At 39.6% G+C, this 24111-nt stretch overlaps 3 protein-coding genes across 4 annotated transcripts; 2 read left to right on the forward strand and 1 right to left on the reverse strand.

Moving 5' to 3' along the window:
- The first annotated feature begins 2978 nt into the window (after positions 1 to 2978).
- Positions 2979 to 16735, forward strand: slc13a4 (solute carrier family 13 member 4). 2 transcript variants are annotated; one of them, XM_088288406.1, is made up of 16 exons: positions 2979 to 3354; positions 7384 to 7512; positions 8239 to 8375; positions 8624 to 8784; positions 8857 to 8920; positions 9703 to 9742; positions 11265 to 11351; positions 11423 to 11607; positions 11682 to 11801; positions 11875 to 11976; positions 12057 to 12158; positions 12230 to 12339; positions 13991 to 14100; positions 14178 to 14339; positions 15291 to 15428; positions 15678 to 16735. In XM_088288406.1, exons 1-16 carry the CDS (start codon positions 3232 to 3234, stop codon positions 15813 to 15815), a joined length of 1908 nt encoding a protein of 635 aa, XP_088144532.1. In that variant the 5' UTR covers positions 2979 to 3231; the 3' UTR covers positions 15816 to 16735. The 2 variants fall into 2 exon arrangements, with proteins under 2 accessions (XP_088144532.1, XP_088144531.1); XM_088288405.1 differs by having other exon boundaries at positions 2980 to 3354; positions 8624 to 8787.
- Positions 16736 to 16788: 53 nt separating this feature from the next.
- coa6 (cytochrome c oxidase assembly factor 6) lies at positions 16789 to 17234 on the reverse strand. Its single transcript, XM_088288407.1, has 2 exons — positions 17087 to 17234; positions 16789 to 17005 (listed from the first exon to the last, which is right to left on the reverse strand). Exons 1-2 carry the CDS (start codon positions 17228 to 17230, stop codon positions 16907 to 16909), a joined length of 243 nt encoding a protein of 80 aa, XP_088144533.1. The 5' UTR covers positions 17231 to 17234; the 3' UTR covers positions 16789 to 16906.
- A 5138-nt stretch (positions 17235 to 22372) lies between these two features.
- LOC148341797 (grifin-like) lies at positions 22373 to 24111 on the forward strand. Its single transcript, XM_088287956.1, has 4 exons — positions 22373 to 22480; positions 22878 to 22966; positions 23049 to 23244; positions 23604 to 24111. The coding sequence occupies exons 1-4, from the start codon at positions 22373 to 22375 to the stop codon at positions 23748 to 23750; spliced, it is 540 nt and encodes a 179-aa protein (XP_088144082.1). The 3' UTR covers positions 23751 to 24111.

Consider the following 24111-nt stretch of genomic DNA (forward strand, 5'->3'; position numbering starts at 1 on the left):
AAACAATCGGACACAAGAGGAAGGACGAAAAGAGCTTGCGACTCTTCTCAGTAGGGTCCAGCGCATTTGTGAAGAAGACATTATTTTCGGTCCACGTCGTACCGTAGCTGTGTAAAGCGCTTCCTGGCAAATGAGGAATTTCATACATCAAGTCACAATCTGGCAAGTTTGTCAAAGCGATTTATTGGGACGAGATCGGTAAATGTAATGGACACATCCCGGTGAGAAGGGTGTGCACACTTATGCAACTAAGAAAAAAAAAGAAATAGGTTGTACGAGCTGTTGGTCACAATAATGGTGGGAAGCCATTTGTATAATTTCAAAGCACCAAGGAAAATGTTCGTTTCAACAGGGGTGTGTAGACTTTTTCTATCCAATGTAAATGTGTCATTCCTACGTGAATATTTTCACATTACATTTTTTTTAAAGAAAGAAATGATATTTTTTGAGAATACATAACCAAAAGAAACAAAAGAATGTTGTTTTGTTTGAGATTTTTTTAAGTTGAATTGTTATAATTGAACTTTCTTCACTCATTAAACTTTTATATACCCTTCAGTATTATTTTCCATTGCACTCTCTTATTTATCTAATTTATATATTTGTCTGTATTATTGTTGTATTGCACTGGAGAGGGGAGCTCTCTAATCTCGTTGCACTCTTGAGTACAATGACAATAAAGGGATTTCTAATTCTAATTCTAATTCTAATTCTCTACCTACCACCTACCAAAGTGTCTACCGTGTCAAAATAATAAAATAAAGAGTAAAAAAAAGGAAGAAAAATCAATACTGTATAGTAGAGACAATTCCAATGAGGTATTCTCCATTTCAAAGTCATCAACCAACGCCATTGTGATATTATTCGTAGTTGGTTGCAGAGCGCAGTTGTAGGCGTGGCTCATCCTCAACATTGACTCCGCCCACATGGATTCTAAACGCCTCCTTTTTTTCTTTTTGGTTCCTTGGTGGTTTTGATAATGAATCACGCTTACTTTTTTTCACACTTTATTGAACACCGTAGAGTAAAAAATGTCAACCCTCAATCAGTGGAGGCGGAGATATGAACGAGTTGACGGAAATGGTCGAAACCGACATGCGTAGTACCACATGTCCCCAGCAGAGGACGCACTCCCTGCATTGTTGCGGTTAAGAGTTATTTTCAATGAGAAATTACGTTTTTTAAAAATGTGACATCAGAGGACAGCGTATCATTAAAACTGCAATGGAAATAGTTTAACACAACAATAATAAAAGAATAAATAAATCACTTGGATGTCAAGAATTCATGTGGGCGGAGTCAAACGTGAAGGTCCAGCCGCGCCTCGAACTGCGCTCTGAAGACAGGTCTGACTCCCAATACCAGATAATGATGCCAATCAATATTTTGGAGAAGTTTGAGAACATCCCTCTGTATTTTGGTGAGGATTCGATCTTCCGGAAAATCCCCTGCAGCTTTGCTCTTCAACCACAGAAGCAGATTTGAAAGGTGGACAAACGAATGTTCAAACGAACAGCTTTTTTTTTTTGACGTATTCGCACATTAAACCAAATGTGAGGAAAACATGCCAAATAAAATGACTTAAAATGAACGTTGATGATATCTCAGTGGGCAATATAATTTGGAACATAATTGCTGTATTTTTTTTTAAATCGCACTGCTTACTGGTTGTCGGTGGCTCAAATCTACGTGTGCACACCGCCATCTTGTGGATTTTTATTGTACTGCAAGTCCAGTTTTAATATAGTGTGCATGACACCGAAGGACAGTTTAAAAAATCCGAATTAGATTTTTTTTTTTTTTTGCTGAGGAAAAGACAAATTGACATGCTGAATCTAACACTGCATTTTTTTCTTCTCAGATTACCATATACGCAAAATTTGACGAATCAACTGTAGGGAAGACTTGCCATCTTATTATTGGATTCATCTACAGCTACCTGGCAACTTGAGTCAAAATTGAGACAGTGAGGTGAGAGGTGTGTGCAGCTCCTGAAAAGGTCTGCGGCCTTCTGTTCTTTACGGAAATTATTCACAAGCTAACATTTCTGACCACATAATATTAAACTGAGAGGCTAATCCTTTTTACTCAGTCCTCGTTTCCAATCAGTAGCAGTCAGTTAAGTGTTTGTTTTTATGTGGAAATCACAGTTAATCCTCATTAAACAAACTTCCTGGTCACTTGATGATTTATTTTTCGTGGCTGATACATGTGAGTGGAATGTTTGCCATTTGGTTACATCTACCGATACAACCTGTTAAGTTCTGGTAAACATTATTTAACAAATGTTCTTTAGGTGGATTGTTTGAAAATAATATTAATATTATTTTCATGTACTGTAGATCAAATTCATCAACTTGCTCATCAGTTTAATGCGATGACTTGTAAATTATTTTCATTTGACACAACCGGTATTTAAACAGTCCTTTAATATCTGTGACATAATTTGAGTGGGAGTGGTATTCATGATATCTTTTGCATTTTTATCTGGTTAAATAATGGATTGGTTGATTTTATGGAAATATTACTGTGTGTATATATATATATATTCAGCTTGGTATTGCATGCCGGTCCACTTACACAATAAATCCTCCACTAGAGGGCAATGTTGGATCCTAGCATGTACATTACAGGAATTTATTTTGTGGTTTTTACAATTGCACTAACTTTGTACGGGGGTTTCTCCCTAATATAATTACATTACAGTCACATGACCAGAATGTTCCCACGTTCCATTAGAATGCACCGACATATACTCGATACTAAATTCTCTAAATATTCAATAATATTAATCTTTTCTTTTCAGTAGTATTTATTTAAGAGTTGTAGTCGAGTTTCTCCAACATCCCTTGCACGAGTGCCCCCACAAAACCCCCCCTTACACGCCCACGCCCTTATGCAAACACCTCAAGTCTGATTGGCTGGCACACAACAGAGGTCGGTACAAAGCAATGTTCGATTAGCATATCTAAGCAAGCCAATAAATGAGCCCCTGGGGCCTCACCTGACGCTACAGACGAGAGCCAGTTCGGGGAGAGGGTCGTGAGACACACCGGGAGCAGTCCACTCATGCGTAAAGGCGCACAAGCAGGCGAACTTTGGAAGCAGTGTGGCCCAACCACCGGCCCCGCAACACACATACCTTCGGTGACCGGAACCTTTCCCTCTCCAGCTCGGCTGCTTGGTGACGTTCACCCCCGGTTCTGTTGAGTCCAGAGCCCCCGGTCACCCATGAGGTTGGAGGCCGCTGCCAGGATGGATCTGTTCAGGAAGCTGTGGCGGGCGAGGAATCTGATCGTGGTGATTTTCATCCCTCTCTCCCTGTTGCCGCTTCCTCTCGTTCACCCCACCAGCGTGAGTCCAACTTACTCGATACTTGCTAGAACAAAAGAACACGAGCTCAAGTTTCGTTGCGTCTTGTTAAGAAAACTCCACGTTACATTTCTTTGACGTAAGACAACATTAAACTAATTTTTTCAAGTGTCTTTTAAAATAAAAAAAATAAAAAATCTATCCTATAAGATGATTTATTTAGACTGGGAAGTCTTTATTTGTATAGATCTATTTTATTTTGTATTTAGGGGAACTATTGCTTTGTTGTATTGGCGGAGGGATATAAGATATAAAATAGATCTATACAAATATAGACAATTATATCCCTCCGCAAATACAACAAAACAATAGTTCCCCTAAATAAGAAATAAAATAGATCTATACAAATATAGACATCGTAGTGAAAATAAATCATCTTACATTAGCACACCCAAACTAGAAATTAACAACACTTCCAATTGCTTTACCTATTAAAATAAAACAGAAGAAAACAGCGCAATTCAAGAATACGTGCAAAGTCCAATGCGGCTGGTGTTGTTGAAGCTCCTTTTTTTTTGAGTCCACTGATAGGATTTTGTTGTGTGAGAATCAATCAAAAGGTCCTATTGTTGTGATGAATGCTCATCCTGATCAGCAGGCTGCATCTATGCGGAGATGTCGCGTCATGCCCATGACATGGACATCAGCGGAAGATGAGGTCAAACGGGGTTCACACGAGCATAAATTGTCCCATTCATGTTAGAAGAAATAGGGGAAAATATGTACCAAAAAAAAAAAAGTTGCAAGAACAATAGGATTATTGCGAGATCTAATCCATTATGTGCAGAGTTGCTGGCTTTGAAAGTAAAGCAAAAGACTTGGTTAAGTCATAACTAATAGTCGATTTTTCTTTAGATGATGATGTGTATCAACATTTTTTACAGTAAATTCAGAAAACGGAATCTTTTAGCTCAGGGTGTATTTTTAGCTTTTAGGCAATTATGCTACCAGGGACACGAAATTGAAACTTCTAGTAAGTTTTTGTACATGATCAATTTTATGGTTTGGTCGCCTACGTATAAAATTCTTATTTCTCTGATTAACAAAATGTAAAAAAAAAAAATAAAAAAATACAAAATAATTAATTTTCAAAACTTTGCATCTTATCTGCAAATTTGACAAACTAGATTACACAGAATTACTTATTACTATATATATATATATATTTATATATATATATATATATATATATTTATTTATATATATTTATTTATATATATATATATATATATATATATATATATATATATTTATTTATTTATTTATATATATTTTTTTTTTTGGGGGGGGGGGTTGATATCTCCTGTTATTGCAGATGGCAACATTCCACTTAACAATAATCAGTCCACGTTGATATCTAGCAAAAGTACAGGTAGGCTATTTTCCGATTATTATTTTTTTTCTATTCGACTTGAAGAATAAATTCAGCGAAAGTGAAGTGAAAAAGTGTTTTTGGTGGTTCACGTGCTTCCAAGCGGCCCGCCAGCCAATCGCAGCTCCCCTTGCTGTTACGTCAGCTCCGGCGCATGTTTGGCACCGTACGACGTTGGCCCAGGATGAGGCCAAGGTGCCAGAACATCAACACAAAGAAAAAAAAAAAAATAATCCCAGTAATGAAGTTATATAATCCATGTACCGCCACCGACAGCACGCTGGCTCGGCGTCGTGCTGGCTTCTTACGACACCGGCGACCGCAGACTGTTTCAGGAATGTGACATTGTGCGTGCGTGTGTTCGGCTGCAGCGCAACAGATCATCCAGTTCAAGTTGCAGTCAAACCGGCTCAATTAATTACCACATTTTCCATGTTTGTTTGCTTGTTAGAGAGCAAAATGACACAAGAAATTCATTTCCGGTTGTGGATTCCATGTTGGTGCAGAGTCAGTGTTGGTCATCAAGATTCATAGTGCGGTTTAGAGTTGAAGTTTTTCCATTTAAAACATTTAGCCTGTTGTTGATTGGTTCAGGGAATTCAATTTGTCCTTCAAAATGCCACTCATGATCATTTCCTGAGCCGGCCGCTGATAAGAGGGAGTTGATGAGCCAATCAATTGGCTGCGCTGAGGTGGAAGTCAGTCTCAGAACAACACCTGAAAATAAATAAATGGCATCAAAATTTCCATATGGATTTAAAAATTTTTTTTACATCAATGCATATTTCACGCTGTTTCGATTCATTGTTACATTTCTGCATTAATATAATAATTAAAAAAAAATAAATAAATGTGCTCAAAATTTCCATTTTAATTTTTTTTTTCATCAATGCATTTTTTACGCAGTTTTGATTAATTGTTACATTTCTGCATTAACATAATAATAAAAAAAAAATAAATAAATGTGATCTAAATTTCCATATGGATTTTTATATATATATATATATTTACATCAATGCATATTTTACGCCGTTTCGATTAATTGTTACATTCCTGCATTAATATAATAATAAAAAAAAATTGGATCAATCTGATAAAAATTTCCATATCGATTTTAATTTTTTTTCATTAATGCATATTTTACACAGTTTCGATTCATTGTTACATTTCTGCATTAATATAATAATTTAAAAAAAATTAAATAAATGTGCTCAAAATTTCCATATGAATTAATTTTTTTTTTACATCAATACATTTTTTACGCAGTTTTGATTAATTGTTACATTTCTGCATTAATATAATAATTAAAAATAAATAAATAAATGTGCTCAAAATTTCCAGATGAATTTAAAATGTTTTTTACATCAAATGCATTTTTTACGCAGTTGTGATTAATTGTTACATTTCTGCATTAACATAATAATTAAAAAAATAAATAAATGTGATCAAAATTTCCATATGGATTTTTATTTATTTTTTTCATCAATGCATATTTTATGGCGTTTCGATTAATTGTTACATTCCTGCATTAATATAATAATTAAAAAAAAATAAATCAATCTGATAAAAATTTCCATATAGATTTAAAAGAAAATTTCATCAATGCATAATTAACGCAGTTTTGATTCATTGTTACATTCCTGCATTAATATGATAATTAAAAATAAATTAAATAAATGAGATCAAAATTTCTATATGGATTTTTTTATTTTTTACATCAATGCATATTTCACTCAGTTTCGATTAATTGTCACATTCCTGCATTAATATAACAATTCAAAAAAAAATTTAAACACTTCTGACATCAGCAGCTCTTGCTCACTTTGCACTTTTTGCTTTAACTTGCAAAAACGACCGCAACAAAGAAATCAGCGACGCGAGTTTGAAGGTCTCCCAGACCTCCTTTGATAAACGGGTGCCAATAATCAATAATCAGCGAGTGCTGAATCATGTTTCTTGTATCTCCCCTCCTGTTTACTCATTTATCTAAGCATGTATCCTCTCAAGCTCGTCCACCTCCATGCATGCTTTGTGTGAATTTTTGCTGCTGATTCAGCACGGGCCCAGCTGTTCATCAGTAAATAGAAACTGAAATCTCTATGAAGCAATTCTACATTTGTCATAAGTGTCATTAGAAAGTGTACAAGTGTCAAAGGACTGTCATTTTATTTTCCAATTCCGATTTTCATTGGTCACTCTAAAATTAAAATGTGCTACCAAATTCACTATTGCCGTTCCTTTCTCACTAAAAATGTTTTTTCTTCTGGCATGAAATCAACTTGAACACCTTGTTATTTTTTGCAACCAAAGCTATCAACTTTCCGCTCCATCTGGAAATTGAGTTAAATCAATAGCAACGGGAGACACAGTTCATAGTTTGTAGTGTGATAACCTCTGGACTTTGACAGTGCATTAAATGGAGGTTGGTCAGTTCAAATCAATTTGCTTCCACATGTCGGAGTACCCCAGGGCTTTATGTTAAGTCCGCTACATTTCGACTTTTCTTCGATAATTTGGTATCACCGCCTACATAAGCGTTACGACCGTGGTATGCAACAGCTCATTCCGATTTTGGCCGCGATCCCAAACTGTTTTATCGAAAATAAAATGATTCTAATCGAAACGTTTTCTGTTTGCAGGAGGCGTGTTGCGCATATGTACTCATAGTGACGGCAGTCTACTGGGTGTCCGAGGCTGTTCCCTTGGGTGCTGCTGCCCTCGTCCCTGCCTTCCTCTACCCACTCTTTGGGGTACTCAAGTCAAGCGAGGTGAGCTACTCTGATTTTTTTCGAAGACATTATTTCCGTATTCAAAGCTTTGAGTCCAAAGCTCGTTCAATGTCTCTCTCTTGACTAGTGCGTAAAAGCGTGTAACGTCACAAATAAGTCACCAGTCTTCATTTTCTTTAGCTTTCTTATTGCGGTATTACATAAAAAGTGTGCCATGTGAGCAATTTGTAAAGCCGCCTCTTAACCACGCTGTAAGCCTCTTTGTGATGGTGGGCCGTAAATATGCAAGGGAGAGCTTTTATGCAACATTTCCTGTCTTTTGGAACACTTTTGGTGTGCATGCTGGATGCAGTGGCGGCAGAGAGCTGGGAAAACCAGGAAACATCTGTGTGGATTCAGAGCAAAACTGCGGCCCGGGGGCCACATGCGGCCCGTTAAACATTTTAATCCGGCCTGCCCAACTTGAAAAAAATTAAAGGAATAAAACTAGTTTTTTTTTTTTTTTTTTTAATTTCTAAATGCTGTGGTTTTTCAAAGGCATATAAATTGTTCTAATCCTTTTGTTCACTTTCATTTAAGATGAATTTTTTTTCTCAGATTTCTCTGTCAAATTTTCAAACCCGTTGTGGCTCGCCAATCACACCTGATTTAGAGAGTATATAGGTGACGACATCATGGGCAGGCATATTCGCTCATCTTTAAATAGCATTTGAGCAAGTTGATTTACATGTAAATGACTTGTTTGTTGTGTTGTTGTATGTTCAGGTGGCGGCCGAGTACTCGAAAGACACCACGTTGCTTCTGATGGGTGTCATCTGTCTGGCGGCCTCCATTGAAAAGTGGAACTTGCACAAGCGCATCGCGTTGCGCATGGTGATGGTCGCAGGGGCCAAGCCTGGCATGTGAGCATTCAAGTGTACAACTTAAGCAGGAATGCTGCGGAATTTTCCAGTGCATGACAACGGGGCGCTCTAAAGCAGCCATCCCAACAGGGGACAAAAAAAAGAAATAAAAGTGACAACTTTCCTGCTCTTCTATCTCTCTGCGTCAATTTCACGCACTCACTGCTGACAACGAGGTGCTCTAAAGCAGCATGATTTATTGACAAATTCACATGAGTGTTTTTTTTTTTTCCTGCTGTCTTGGGCAGGTTGGTGCTGGGCTTCATGTGTTGCACAGTCTTCCTGTCCATGTGGCTCAGCAACACGTCCACCACAGCCATGGTGATGCCTATCGCCGAGGCTGTCCTGCAGCAACTTATATGCACCGGCATGGCCGACAACCTCGGACCCGACGCCACAGAGGAAGACAGTGGTATGAGATCCAATGCAAGAGTTGTGTTTGTTGTATTGTGATATTCATGAGTCAAATTTGGTCTCGCAGCCATTTCAGACAAAGAAGAAAACCTGGTCAAGAATCAACTGGCGCTGCTCTACCGCACTGACGGGTATTGTTTCTATCCGTACTTCAGCCAACTGAATTTGTTTGTTGAATTTATTTTAGCACTTTGCAATTTCGTGTTTGTTTTTTTTCACCCAGTATAGTTTATCAAGCATCATGGAAAATGACATTAAAAACAGTATTTGTTTTTTTTTTTTTATTTATTTTATTTTTTTTTTAAAGAGCCCGCCCACTCCCACCTGTGTCTGAGTGGCAGGCGTGGCATAGGATTTAAAAAAAAAAAAAAAATAGTTTAATGGACAACCACTCGATTGTCAAATTAAATTGACAATTATTTTCATAATTGTAAATCTTTAGCGCCATTGTTTCGCCTACATTTTTGAGTTAACGAAAAAAAGTAAACATCTGCTTTTACTTTGGAAAACAAAGACTGAACCAGTGACTGCTCAGTTTTCAAAACAGTTGGTGAGTTAGTTAGTCCTGATAGTAGCCCTTAATTGTTTTATCTAGTTGTTGTTTTTAATCACAAAACCATTTCCAATAAACAGCAATGGTTTGTAATGCACAATAATTTATTCAATTAATCAAATTATAATTAAATACTACGTTACTAGTATTGCACAATTGGAATTTAATTTTTTATTTTTTTCAATTTGTCTAAAGTGGAAATTTGAAGTATTTTAATGAGCGTAATGGTAACGCTGAGAATTGTTATTATCATCATTATTTCAACTGTCTCAAAAACCTGATTCGATTTTATGCCATGAGAGAAAAAAAATGTTCATTTGTCTAACTGCTGTGATTTTTTTTTTTCTCCTTATCCTCCAGCAACGATTGCGATAAACAGGAAGTGTCTACACTTAGTGAGGTAAGACTCGATTAAAACAATATTGCGTTTGCAGAATATGGGTTAAGGAGTAAAATCCACCCGTTTTTAACCATCTCAGGGGGCGGCCATTTTGTCACTTCCGTTGACTAAAAATGACATTACAGTTGCTCAGGGCTCAGAGAATGACCAATCACGGCTCACCTGTTTTCTGAAGCTGTTCCATGATCGGTTGTTAACAATTGTGATGTCATTTTGAGTCGAAGGCTTGTAATACACGATCAGCCACTCGTTTTTAGCCATCTAACGAGGTGGCTGTTTTGTTACTTCTGTCGACTGAAAATGACATCACAGTGGCTCAGCTTCAGAAAACAGGTGAGCCGTGATTGGTTGTTACCTGAGCACTGAGCAATTTTTAATTTTTTTTTAAATTAACTCACAAGCTGTAAATGTACAAACAATTAGTCACGATGGATATAACATGAGAATAACAAGACAACAATAAGAAATGAGAAAAAATTGTAAACGAACAAAAGTGTAAATAAAATAAATAAATAAATCCTAAAAAGGAATAAGTTGAGGTCTTCCAAAACAAGCACTGAGCAACTGTGATGTCATTTTCAGTCGACAGAAGTGACAAAATGGCCGCCCCTGAGATGCCATGCCGTTTTGTTTTTTTTATTAACTCACAAGCTGTAAATGTACCAACAATTAGTCACGATGGATATAACATGAGAATAACAAGACAACAATAAGAAATGAGAAAAAATTGTTAACGAACAAAAGTGTAAATAAAATAAATAAATAAATCCTAAAAAGGAATAAGTTGAGGTCTTCAAAAACAAGCACTGAGCAACTGTGATGTCATTTTCAGTCGACAGAAGTGACAAAATGGCCGCCCCTGAGATGCCATGCCGTTTTTTTTTTTTATTAACTCACAAGCTGTAAATGTACCAACAATTAGTCACGATGGATATAACATGAAAATAACAAGACAACAATAAGAAATGAGAAAAAAATTGTAAACAAACAAAAGTGTAAATAAAATAAATAAATAAATCTTAAAAGGAATAAGTTGAGGTCTTCTTTTTTTTTTTTTTTTATAAGTTGAGGTCTTCAAAAACAAGCACTGAGCAACTGTGATGTCATTTTCAGTCGACAGAAGTGACAAAATGGCCGCCTCTGAGATGCCATGCCGTTTTTTTTTTTTAATTAACTCACAAGCTGTAAATGTACCAACAATTAGTCACGATGGATATAACATGAGAATAACAAGACAACAATAAGAAATGAGAAAAATTTGTAAACGAACAAAAGTGTAAATAAAATAAATAAATAAATCCTAAAAAGGAATAAGTTGAGGTCTTCAAAAACAAGCACTGAGCAACTGTGATGTCATTTTCAGTCGACAGAAGTGACAAAATGGCCGCCCCTGAGATGCCATGTTTAGACTAGTGAAGGCGCATCGAACATTTATTGGTTGTTGACCTCTCCTTTAAGATTTAGTTTTGAACAAAAATAAAAAACTACAAACAAATAAGCGACTCTATTTGGACATCTTCAGGTACAAACCGGAGACACCAACGGGGTCGGCGAGACGCCCAACACCAACCAAGATTGCATCACACATGCAAACGGACACTTACCGCAGGTGAGTAAGTACTTACTAACCCAAAAATCGATTTTAGATTTGAGTTGTTAATCAGTGGGCCTTCCCCACAGGTGGCCATCGAAATCCCGAACGTGAAGCGTGTGAAGGCCCGGCGAGACTCGCAATATCCCACCAAGCGCGATCACATGATCTGTAAATGTCTGACACTCAGCATCACTTACGCCGCGACCATCGGTGGACTCATCACCATCACCGGCACCTCCACCAACCTCATATTCGCCGAGCAGTTTAACACGTATGCGCCGTACATGGGAAAAAAAGACAAAACAAACCAAAAAAAAAAAAAAAAAAAGTTGTTTGCCTTTTCAGACGCTATCCGGATGCCAAGGTGATCAACTTTGGCACATGGTTCATCTTCAGTTTCCCCATCGCCATCATCATGCTGGTCCTCACCTGGCTGTGGCTTCACTTCCTCTTCCTGGGCTGCAAGTGCGTGCGGGTGCGAGTGTGAGCGCGCACGGTGTAATATGTGCGCTTGATGATGTCATCCGTCTTCCTCCAGCTTTAGGGAAACGTGCTCGCTGAGTAAAAAACGCAAGTCCAAAAGGGAGATGATGTCGGAGAAGAGAATCCATGAGGAGTATGAAAAACTCGGGCCCATCAGGTGTCGATAGAACCCGTCAGGAAAGCAGACATTTTAATTCCTTATTAACATTTTTTTTAAATTTTTTTTTTATGATCTAGCTACCCAGAGGTTGTCACCGGTGTTTTCTTCATCTTGATGACTCTGTTATGGTTCACGCGAGAGCCCGGTTTTGTTCCCGGCTGGACGTCGCTTTTTGAGAAGCAAGTTCTCCCAAAAGTCCTCATTCATGTTGTGCGTCAAACAAAACAAAAAAACGTCTTGCATCTTTTAGGAAAGGTTATCGAACTGATGCGACGGTATCGGTCCTCCTGGGATTCTTGCTCTTCCTTATTCCTGCAAAGCGGCCTTTCTCCTCACCCTCTTCGAGCTACAAAAACCAAGGTAACGCTAACTTTGGCTTTTTTTTTTCCCCTCTTTGTGTCTGTGACTACATTATATCTGTGAACCGTCAGATATTTTACAGAAGGCAATTCTAATCAAAAATATACACTGGGGCCAAATTCTGCCCCAACTAGGTTTAGGACAGCCTGTAGATGCCAGCAGATGGTGACAAAGCACTGCTTTTGTCTCAATATAGTGCCTCAATTCCTTGGTGCCAAGATGCACAAAAGCACTCCTTTTGTCTAAACAAAGCTCCTCATCTTACAGGCCCCTGGCACAAAGGTGTCACAAAGCACTACTTTTGTCTAAATGATGCTCCCTAACTTATTTTGGTGTCGTTCTTTGGCACCAAATGCCACAATATGGCAGCATAGCACTACTTTTGTCTAAATGATGCTCCCTAACTTATTTTGGTGTCGTTCTTTGGCACCAAATGCCACAATATGGCAGCATAGCACTCCTTTTGTCTAAACAAAGCTCCTCAGCTTACAGGCCCCTGGCACAAAGGTGTCACAAAGCACTACTTTTGTCTAAATGATGCTCCCTAACTTATTTTAGTGTCGTTCTTTGGCCCCAGATGCCACAATGTGGCACAAAAGCACTACTTTTGTCTAAATGATGCTCCCTAACTTATTTTGGTGTCGTTCTTTGGCACCAAATGCCACAATGTGGCAGAAAAGCACTACTTTTGTCTAAATGATGCTCCCTAACTTATTTTGGTGTCGTTCTTTGGCACCAAATGCCACAATATGGCAGCATAGCACTCCTTTTGTCTAAACAAAGCTCCTCAGCTTACAGGCCCCTGGCACAAAGGTGTCACAAAGCACTACTTTTGTCTAAATGATGCTCCCTAACTTATTTTAGTGTCGTTCTTTGGCCCCAGATGCCACAATGTGGCAGAAAAGCACTACTTTTGTCTAAATGATGCTCCCTAACTTATTTTGGTGTCGTTCTTTGGCACCAAATACCACAATATGGCAGCATAGCACTCCTTTTATCTAAACAAAGCTCCTCAGCTTACAGGCCCCTGGCACAAAGGTGTCACAAAGCACTACTTTTGTCTAAATGATGCTCCCTAACTTATTTTAGTGTCGTTCTTTGGCCCCAGATGCCACAATGTGGCAGAAAAGCACTACTTTTGTCTAAATGATGCTCCCTAACTTATTTTAGTGTCGTTCTTTGGCCCCAGATGCCACAATGTGGCAGAAAAGCACTACTTTTGTCTAAATGATGTTCCCTAACTTATTTTGGTGTCGTTCTTTGGCACCAAATGCCACAATATGGCAGCATAGCACTACTTTTGTCTAAATGATGCTCCCTAACTTATTTTAGTGTCGTTCTTTGGCATTAGATGCCACAATATGGCAGCATAGCACTACTTTTGTCTAAATAACACACCTCAATTCATTTCAACAAAGTTCCTTGGTGCCATGGTGTCAAATGGCCGCAAACAAAGCTCTTCAACTCACTTTAACATAGTTGCTTGACACTAGTAAGGTGACAAAAGCGCTACTTTTGTCTAAATGAACCCCCTCAACTCTCTTCATCATAGTTCCTTGGCACTAAAGAATTACATGCATTACTTTGTCGATAAAACAGACGATAGACGACGCCCCGAATTGCAAATCCGTTTTTCAACCCGTCTTCACAGCGTCCGACCCACTGGCTCCCATGATCACGTGGAAGGACTTCCAGAGGCTGATGCCGTGGGAGATCGTCATCCTGGTGGGCGGAGGCTACGCGCTGGCCGCCGGCTGCAAGGTACAACATCAATTAGAGCGTAGTTAGTTCAACAGGCAGAACCGCGGTGCATGAGAGAGACGGATTGTGCCGCGCAGGTGTCCGGCTTGTCGGTGTGGATCGGCCGCCAGCTGGAGCCCATGAGCGGACTCCCGCCCTGGGGCGTCACCCTGCTCGCATGCCTGCTGGTGTCGGCGGTCACCGAGTTCGCCTCCAACCCGGCGACGCTCACTGTCTTCCTGCCGATTCTCTCCGCACTAGTACGTTCCGCCTCAACATGAGTTTGAAAACACATTCGATGATGATTTGTGCGGAGGACTGAAAGTGGCAAAATTAAATAAATAAATACACTGTGCAATGTTTAATTGTCATTAACTCATTGAGTGCCATTGACGGCTAAATACGTCAAAGATCCATTTTTTTTACTCGGCTGATAGTGGATGAGTTAATTAATTAAATGTGGAATTAAATAAATAAATGTGTCATTAATTAAATGATCAATGATTATACGCAAACAAAATTCTACATAATTATTTCTGTATTTAATTAATTATTTCACGGTCTCATTCATTATTTTTATCTGTCAAACTTGCCCATCAAAATTTTGGTGGGCAGGTCCTAACACCTGATTCGTTGGGCTGCACATCAAGTCAAGGCAAATCAATTCCAGATTAATGGGTTGATGCCAACCGAGTGACTAGTGAAAATATTCCGATAGATTGAGTGATGCAATTCACCTCTACATTGGTTTTAAATACAAGTCTCGACCGCTCAATCAAGGGATCTCATGAAAGGCCTCCATCGTCGTCGCCGCCATGTTTGCAACCATTTCTGGCCAAAGCAACAACTAAGACAAGATTTGAGTTTGTCGGCGTTTAGCCCCGCCCACTAACTTTGACGGGCGAGTTTGACCGATAAAATTAATTCATGAAACACAACAACGCGGGACCACGAAATAATTAAATCCATACATGATGAAATAAAAACAGAAATAATCAGATTTCTTTTTTTTCATATAATCATTGATAATTTAGTTAAAGACGTTTCTTTATTTAATTCCACATTTAATTAATAACTGAAACATTTAATTAATTGATGACAATTTTTAATTAATTTATTTCATTTTGGCACTTTCAGTCCTCCGTAGATTCTGGAGTTAATGCATCAACAAATATTTGAAATTGCTGTTTCCTCTGACTGTCTTTTCGCAGTCCGAGACTCTGCGCATCAACCCCTTGCACACTTTAATCCCCTCCACTATGTGCGTGTCATTCGGGGTCATGCTTCCAGTGGGGAACCCCCCCAACGCCATCGTCTTCAGCTATGGACACCTGCAGATCAGCGACATGGTACGCCGCACTCGCACATTCCCCAAATCACATGCGCTCGCACACCTGCCAGCACCAGAAGGCTTGGGAGGCTTTTATGGAATGAAAAGTTGGATTTTGTAAGTCTTGGCAAAGGATTAAGTGTCGAAGCCACATAATTCATCCATAGCTCCTTCCTATGACGTGATTTTTTTTTCTTTAACCCCCAATACAGAATCTACCTTAGCTCAATAAAGCTTTGCGTATATGCATCTCTTTTTCAACCACCAGGTGAAAGCAGGCTTCGGGGTGAACCTGATCGGCGTTGCCGTGGTGATGTTGGCCATCACCACGTGGGGGATTCCCCTCTTTAATTTGACAGAGTTTCCAGCCTGGGCAGTGGCTGCAAACGTCACCAGCAGCTTATAGTCTCCGTCTTCCAAAAACGAGGCGTCCACAGAGTGAGTGTTCTAGTCTTTCTATAGAGGGAGCGACATGAAGTCTTGACTGAACTTATGGGAAGAAATTGGATTGAGGGAAGGGGAAGCTGCTGAAGGTGGAAATCTACAATTCACAATGAAAGCTGTAATATATATATATTTTATATCCTTAAATGTATGTAATTACTGTCACTGCATGATGACATTTCAAAGTTCCCTCTACTGTACAGTACGTCATGGGGGACAACAGAGATTTTTTTTTTTAAGAAATGTCATGACAAGATTACATGATAAAGAATCAAATACAAAGGTGCATGTTTTCCCTATAAAGGTCGATGCAATCTTGAGGAAGGAAAAAAAAAAAATCCTAAGTCACTCCGTGGAAACGAGGCAAGGACTTTTGGAGTCACAGCAGATCAATTTTAGGAAAAAAAACTCAAATGTTTTACTGTTGAATAATAAGCTGCTCATGGATGAATGTTGTCTCGGAGATGTGAAGGAGTCTTTGTGTACAAAGGATGAGCGCACATATTTGCATTTTATGATCATCAATGTTCCATTAAGATAAAAGTACGAACATCATGTTCAGAACATGTACTTCGCAAAAAAAAAAAAAAAAAAAAACGTAAAAGGTGTTTTATATCTTTACACAGTGGAATGTGGGACTTTATCATCCAGCTCAAGCAAAATTATCTCATAGGCAGAATCACCAAGACTATATACTACTATACATGTATTCTTTTCTTTGTAATTTATTCAAGTTGTCGCGCTGAGTGCAACTCAGTGGATTTGCCTATTTTTGTAAATACATACAGACTTGTAACATAAAGAGCTGGTTCTGTACATTTGCAGACATGAGAGTTAGGAAGACCAAATACGTGCACAAGAATAAAATACTTTCAACCACTATCTATTGTTATTTTTTTTCCTCAAATGTGTGCATGGTCACAAGGGACACACAATGCAACTTGAAGCTTTATTCACAATAATATATTTGAAAATCATAATCAACTAGAATATGAAATGATTGCAAGTCCTCGAGGCCTGAATGTGACCATTTTTTTAAATCTATTTTAGGGATTAGGAGGGTTGCCGGGGGCCTTCAGAAGGTGTGAACCCCTCTGTTTGCATCTTCTCTTTATATTTCAAGAAGTCCCTCCTTTTACCGAAATACTTGACCTGCAAGCAAAGATTTGTATTAAAAATGACACTGAAGACAATGACAAAAAAATGGCTTTGCAAGACAAGGAAAAAGTTTACCCACTGAGCAGGACACTTTGATTCAAAATCACTTTGGAAGCTCTGGCAGGATGCAACCTTGTCATTGTTGTCATCCAGACATTTCCATAATAAATCCCTGGCATCCCAGCAAGTCTTTCGTTCTACTGCGTTTGGAGCTGCCATCGCCTCTTGACTGTGGATAGAGGGAATCAGAAAAGGTAAACACGTGTTTGTTTGTTTTGTATTAAGGAATTACATGATGCTACGAGTATAAATGAGCACAAACAGGACATTTAGCACACGATCAGTGTGTGGAACGAATAATTGTTCGTTAGCTGCTGAGTACTCACACGATCAAATTGTGCAAATCTATTGTTTTTACATATAGACCACAAACGGTGTACATTTACAAGGCGTACGAGGCTACGGCATGAACATAAGCGAAGGACAGTTCTTTTCCGTCGCGCGTTGATGACGTCACAGGCCAGTCATTGGAAAGGTTGGGTCAAGCTTTCAAGCTTAAGGTCGTAAAAAAAAATATTAGCGTTGAAGACGGTTTTCCCCCCCAAAATGTAGTTTTAAACGTTATTATACATAAATGTTCGTGACTTTTGCGTCTAGCTCGTCGAAGAAACCCTGCTGCTCAAAGTTAACAGCAGATGGCGATGTTTGCCAACAATACTTTTTTATTAAATAGGTTTTGCAGTCATTTCACATATTTCAATGCAATAGGTCAGATAGGGATCAATCATGACGTGATATAAAATATTATATAGTGCTTTATTATCCAGCGTATCCTTTACGTTGTATAACTGAGCTATTGTTTTTGATCATTTTAACTTTGTGTTCTACAGATGTGATTCGCAACACCAATTCTCATTCACCCAGAAAGTTGGTTTCTCTTGCTTTCGTAATATCAATACTATCAATGTTAATTTGAGCACCAATGTCTGTCCTACTGTTACTGAATATCATGAAATTAGTTTTGAAATAATAATCATAACCCAATTTAGTTGTATTTACATCAAACCTGACTTTTATTCTTTTCATTTTTGTGAAACCACATTCGGCACCTGTAATACATCTTCCACACAATAAACTAAATGCTATATATCAGAACAAACAAGCTTTATATTTTCTAAATAACTTGAAATGCATTTCATTGCAAATACGATCCATGGTATTGAAAGCCTTTTTACGGTCACCAAAAACACTGACAAATGGTTTTCATATCAAGCGCAGTGGATATTTCTTTAGTTTATATATATATATATATATATATATTTATATATCTATCTATCTATCTATATCTATATCGATATCTATATCTATATCTATATCTATATCTATATCTATATCTATATCTATATCTATATCTATATCTATATCTATATCTATATATAGATATAGATATAGATATAGATATAGATATAGATATAGATATAGATAGATAGATAGATATACTGTAAGCTTTGAAATTACATCACCAACGAAATCAAAGCTTTTGTACGTATTGCAACGTTTGTTCCAGGCTTTGAAACGACATCACCCAATTTTTTGCGGTTACACGGCAGGATTTAAGTTGCGAACACTTCTCGGCACCATCTCGTGAGTCGGTTGTTGCTCGCTGATTATCGTTTCTAGTTGAGTTGGGCCCATAAGTCCACAATCCCGAACATGAGGTCGCCAATCGTCGCGACGCTTGTTTTCATCATTGCCATATGGAAAACCTGTACAGGTGAGCCAAATATTCACTTCGTTCACTTTGACTAATATAGTTCGCATCTATAATGGAGTTTTCGGGTCAAGCCTCGAGCATCTCATTTCATTGGATGTATTTTTGCCATCATTTTGATTGGGCAGGCGCTACCGGTGCACAAAACTGCCCTTACCTTATAGAACTGCAACATAATGTGTATTATTTAATTTCATGTTAATTTCTGTTGAATTATTTCATCTTTAATTATTTTTTTTGGGGGATCATTTTTTTTTTCATATTGCACTGGAGAGGGGGAGCTCTCCAATCTCGTTGTTCACTGAGTACAATGACAACATAGGGCATTCTGATTCTGTTTCTGGTTTTGATTTTTGGAAGAAAAAAAAAAAAACTGTACAGTGATATGAGTACAAAATAATACTGGTTTCCAGGAACAAGAATCCCCTGCATCACGTGCGGCCTTGATTGTCTTGTAGCGCCTCCCTGAGGGCAGCACTTGAAATGACTCAGAACAATGCACCAACATGTCAAGTCTGTCCTGGTCATTCCATGACAATCAATTGGACTTTCAATTTCTCCTGCATGTGCAATGAAAGAGGTCACACATAGATGTTGACGTGTTTCTCATCTTGTCGTTTCAGCGCTGTCAACTTGTCCGTCAGGATGGCTGAAATACAATCAACACTGTTACTACTTCTCCACATGGCAGGCGACTTGGTGGGATGCTGAGTATCACTGTCTGTCCAAGGGAAGCCACCTGGCCAGCCTCTGGTTCCCTGGGGAACGTGTAAGACGTCCGCCCCCGTCTCAGTCTGTCTCTTGCTCTGCCTATCTGTTTCTTTCACTCTGTGTATTGATATCTCTTCCTCCCCTTTTATGCAGCACTGGTTGTCTAGGCGTTTCCACGGGCCACAGGCCTGGATAGGCCTGTGGCGTAAAGACGGCAATTCCCATCATTGGCATTGGACAGACGGAACGCTTTACTTTTACAAAGCTACGTAAGTAGCATTACAGTCCTGCTCACTTGTCATTTCAAGTTTTGATGATGATGATAATAGCAACTACACAATCCAATTTTTCCAAGTGTTACAAGAACAAGGTCGGAGGGGAAAAAAAATGACATGACGAGATCAGGAAAAATCCCTCCTTCATGAACAAAATCATTGCAAGACATAAAGAAACAATCCTCACTGACATTTCTCACGAGCAAAGTCATTTTCTTGAGGTGAACAGGAAGTCCCAATTGCCGTCTTTGGCTCGTGTTGTGACTTCCAAATGTCAAAGAGGCAAAAGCGGGTTTTTGCTGGCTCGTTTGTTTGCTGTATGGGATGGCAGAACGTCCACGCTTGACACTACGGCCCGTCAAAAGCAGTCGTCTCTTGTATTTACCGATGGCGCAGACGTTGCCTAATCGTGCTCAAACTCCAGCAGTCCCTTTCCCGACTGGCTTGTGTGTGAAATGTATAGGCGGGTTGGTGGGGAGTCCTTGTCTGCTGTGGCTCTTTGGCAACATCTCTGCATTGATACTTTGTCTGTTTTAGGACTTGGGGTAAAATGGGCCCTCATAATTGTGCTGTAACTACGAGGGCTTCTGTTAAGGATCACGCATGTCGAAGTCACCTGGCGTTCGTCTGCAAGCGTCACTTGGGTGAGTACATGCCGTGTCGGTTTGCACTGTTGGAGGTAACGCATTACAATACAAATGATGCCTTACAGCAGCGGTGTCAAACTCTGGCCTGCAGTGTCATTGTATTTGGCCAAAGGACTACTATACCATTTTACATTGTAAATGATAATAGTCATTTTAAAAACTAAACATTGTATTGCATTAAAAATAGAATCATAATTTTCAATAAAAGATAAGCATTGATACTGTTTTTAAAAAGTGAAATGCTGTTTTACTTTTCAGCCCACTGTATTTGAGTTTGACACCCCTGCCTTACAGTAATTAAGGAGTAATGACACAATATAATATGAATAAATGAATCGTCCGGAAAATACGGGAAAATACGGTAGTTAAAACGCCTTTAACCACATGTTTATGAAATAACTGATTTACAACATGTAAAGCCTTTTTAGAATTTGGAAAAAATCGACACGGAAATCGCGATCTCAGACTACACGATTTGGAGATCGTCAAAGCTGCGGTTTGGCTGCACGTTCACAAAGCAGGTCTTCATTTGATATTTGGCTTTCTGAGTCAATTTCTGACTGGCCTAATCTGAGCTCTGCCATATTCCCTTGGTATGACGTCACACTTTCGAGTTTGTCGCTCAGCATAATCGAGCTTCGGAAAACTATTATTTTTGTCAAATATTCCAAGTAAAGAAAATGTTTTCATGCTTTATTATTTGTATTATGTGTAATGAATTTACTTGTGACACAGATTTACTACCTCACACTTTTTAAAAAAAGCAAGTAAGAAATTAGTTAGAAAAATCACATTCTTAAATCTTACATTTTGGCAACACTGTGAGTGGCTAGTTCAGAAGCAGTTCTTCACGCATATCTTCAAATGATTGCGGAACTCATTCAATCCATAAGACATACGTTTTCAAAAATGTAGTCCCCGCCTCCCAAAGACGTATTTATACATCTAAGCCTTTTTTTTTTTTTTTCTTGCGTCATAACTTCTTGTTTTTATAGCATTACAACACAGTATTCTGTTGGCCTCGCAAAATCAGTCAAAATCCAGAAAAACACTGGAATTGAGGGGTTTCCTCTCGTGAAAATGTATGCCATTAATGAGTTAACAGAGTTATTTCCAACTTCTCTCTCACCGGACTCTTGTATTTTACGAAGAATTTAAGCCATCATGCTCTAAAAGTAAGAGTAGGCCTAGCAAGACAAACAACATTTACTTATCTTCTAACAGTTTCTCTTTTCTAATTGTATCCATGCAGATGAGACCCCGATAACTCTTCCCACTTGCAGAAAATGTCCTGACCTCACTTGCAGAAAATGTCCTGACCTCACCTGTCCTGCATATCCCACATTGCTTGCTACTACTACCAGCCCTTCTCCTACCTGCCCTCCTACTACCTGCCCTTCTCCTACCTGCCCTCCTACTACCTGCCCTCCTACCTACTACCAGCCCTCCTACTACCAGCCCTCCGACTACCAGCCCTCCGACTACCAGCCCTCCTACTACCAGCCCTCCTACTACCAGCCCTCCGACTACCAGCCCTCCTACTACCAGCCCTCCGACTACCAGCCCTCCGACTACCAGCCCTCCTACTACCAGCCCTCCTACTACCAGCCCTCCTACTACCAGCCCTCCTACTACCTGCCCTTCTCCTACCTGTCCTCCTACTACCTGCCCTCCTACTACCAGCCCTCCTACTACCAGCCCTCCGACTACCAGCCCTCCGACTACCAGCCCTCCGACTACCAGCCCTCCGACTACCAGCCCTCCGACTACCAGCCCTCCGACTACCAGCCCTCCGACTACCAGCCCTCCTACTACCAGCCCTCCTACTACCAGCCCTCCTACTACCTGCCCTCCTACTACCTGCCCTCCTACTACCTGCCCTCGTACTACCAGCCCTCGTACTACCAGCCCTCGTACTACCTGCCCTCGTACTACCTGCTCGACCTTGCCTGCTGCTATGCCGACAAGTTGGGAGCCAGAGATCTGCGCCAGCTCAGCCAATCAGACCTTGTGTTCCTCCCACGACATCACATGCTCTTGCCTGCTCGCCATGTTTGCTAACCCGGTGAGTTGATGGTTTGTGCTATTAACGCTCAGGTGCAATTTTTAATCTGTGTTTTGTCCATCAGTCGTAAAAACATTCGACACCTTCAGCCATCAAACTGAAGCGCCTGCTCGACTTATGCGTGCCGACTTGTGATTTTCTTCTATTAGATGGGAAACTTTATATAGGCGGCCACTTGAGTGAAGTGGGGGGGGGGAAAGTGGAGCAATGTCAAATACCGTTTACGAAAACGTGTTTTGAGGCTACAAAAATGTGTTTTGCGTGTAAAAGACCTTCCCAAGTGTACGCACAAAATAGGTTCTCTTTCGGGACATCTTGGGAAACAGTTTGTCCATGAAAAAAGTTGTACACAAAGTTCATCATGTAGTTGTCATTTTTCTCAACTGTGTGGGCGCAGAGCGGCGGCTTCAAGGCTGCCCTCAACGATGGTCTCAGCGTGAACCGCCGCATCATCATCAGAGGACGGGCCAATTCCAAAGCAGAGAAGTAATAGCCCCCGTGCTCCCCACTCCAAAAAAACAAAGGGCTCTTACGTGCACCACAACCTCGTTGCGTGTCTGTGCTACAGGCTCATCGTCAACTTGCTGGTGCGCGACGACGGCAGCGACAACGGTGAGAATGACAACGCGACGGCGCTGCGCTTGGCGTTCCACTTTGAAAGCAAGACCATCATCCTCAACTCCAAATTGGATGACTTGTGGGGCCAAAAGCAGACTGTGGACTTTCTCAACCAGCGCCCCTTTGGACCCGGACTCGAGTTCAAGGTCACACCAATCGCTTCCTCGTCATCCAAACTGAACAACCTGTCAGATTATAAGAACAGTTAGCCCAATATTTTGGAAGTTTTCCTCATGAAGCTTTTTCTAGTCAGCGTCTCTGTGAGGATAAGTCTTAAAACCTGTCAAATCCAAACCATTCGAATATTTGCAAAGGTTGAAGTGGGCACAAATAGGATGGCTATATCAATTTTTAAAACTGTGGAATTCAGCGGTTTTAGCTGAAGCGTTTTTGATTGTCCTGCGTGTGCCATAAGATTGACCGGTATCCAGTCTTGTCATTTGTGTACCTGTAATGTTTACTGACTGAGGAGCGCCAGTTGACTTTTTGTCTCGTTGCTGTCCAGGTTGTCATCTTGTGTGACGCTGACACTTTCCGCCTGACCTTAAACGACATCCACCATCTGAATTACACGTACCAAGTTGAAGATCTGCAAGGCATCAAGTGGCTGGAGGTGTGGTATGTGATGCTGAGTAGCGTCCAGCTGAAGTGACGTCGTCATCGACCGCCGCTTCCAGCTGTCTGCATTTCCAATTCCGGTCTGGACGTCATTGTGCGAAGAGAAATTAGCTCAATTTCAGGTTTCTTTTATCACTTATTGCTCCCAACTTGTGTTTCTGTCCTAGATTAGCTTTGTAACAATAAGAAAATCTCAATGTTCACGGTGATTGTGGTATTTATTGGAAGATAATAATGTCATGCTGTGGAAAAATGAAGTGCCAGGAATGTGAAGTATCGCAACTTTCTGCAACGCCAAAAAGTTCGAATGAGTTAATTTCAAGAAAATGATTGATGAAGTGACAATGTAAAAATCCCGTGTAACAAAACAATGACTTTCTTTCAACTGACGATGC

This window comes from Idiotropiscis lumnitzeri, chromosome 2 (genome assembly GCF_059441095.1).
Source record: "Idiotropiscis lumnitzeri isolate Australia: NSW breed Sydney's pygmy pipehorse chromosome 2, RoL_Ilum_1.0, whole genome shotgun sequence".
NCBI classification, from domain to species: domain Eukaryota; kingdom Metazoa; phylum Chordata; class Actinopteri; order Syngnathiformes; family Syngnathidae; genus Idiotropiscis; species Idiotropiscis lumnitzeri.

Coding starts and splice junctions, on each gene's coding strand:
- LOC148341797 (XM_088287956.1), top strand. CDS start 22,373: ATGCCGACAAGTTGGGAGCCAGAGATCTGCGCCAGCTCAGCCAATCAG. Junction 22,481..22,877: donor TCGCCATGTTTGCTAACCCG/GTGAGTTGATGG, acceptor GTGTGGGCGCAG/AGCGGCGGCTTCAAGGCTGC. Junction 22,967..23,048: donor GCCAATTCCAAAGCAGAGAA/GTAATAGCCCCC, acceptor TCTGTGCTACAG/GCTCATCGTCAACTTGCTGG.
- coa6 (XM_088288407.1), bottom strand. CDS start 17,230: ATGGCAGCTCCAAACGCAGTAGAACGAAAGACTTGCTGGGATGCCAGG. Junction 17,006..17,086: donor CAAAGTGTCCTGCTCAGTGG/GTAAACTTTTTC, acceptor CTTTGCTTGCAG/GTCAAGTATTTCGGTAAAAG.
- slc13a4 (XM_088288405.1), top strand. CDS start 3,232: ATGAGGTTGGAGGCCGCTGCCAGGATGGATCTGTTCAGGAAGCTGTGG. Junction 11,977..12,056: donor GAAAAACTCGGGCCCATCAG/GTGTCGATAGAA, acceptor TTTATGATCTAG/CTACCCAGAGGTTGTCACCG. Junction 12,340..13,990: donor TTCGAGCTACAAAAACCAAG/GTAACGCTAACT, acceptor CCGTCTTCACAG/CGTCCGACCCACTGGCTCCC.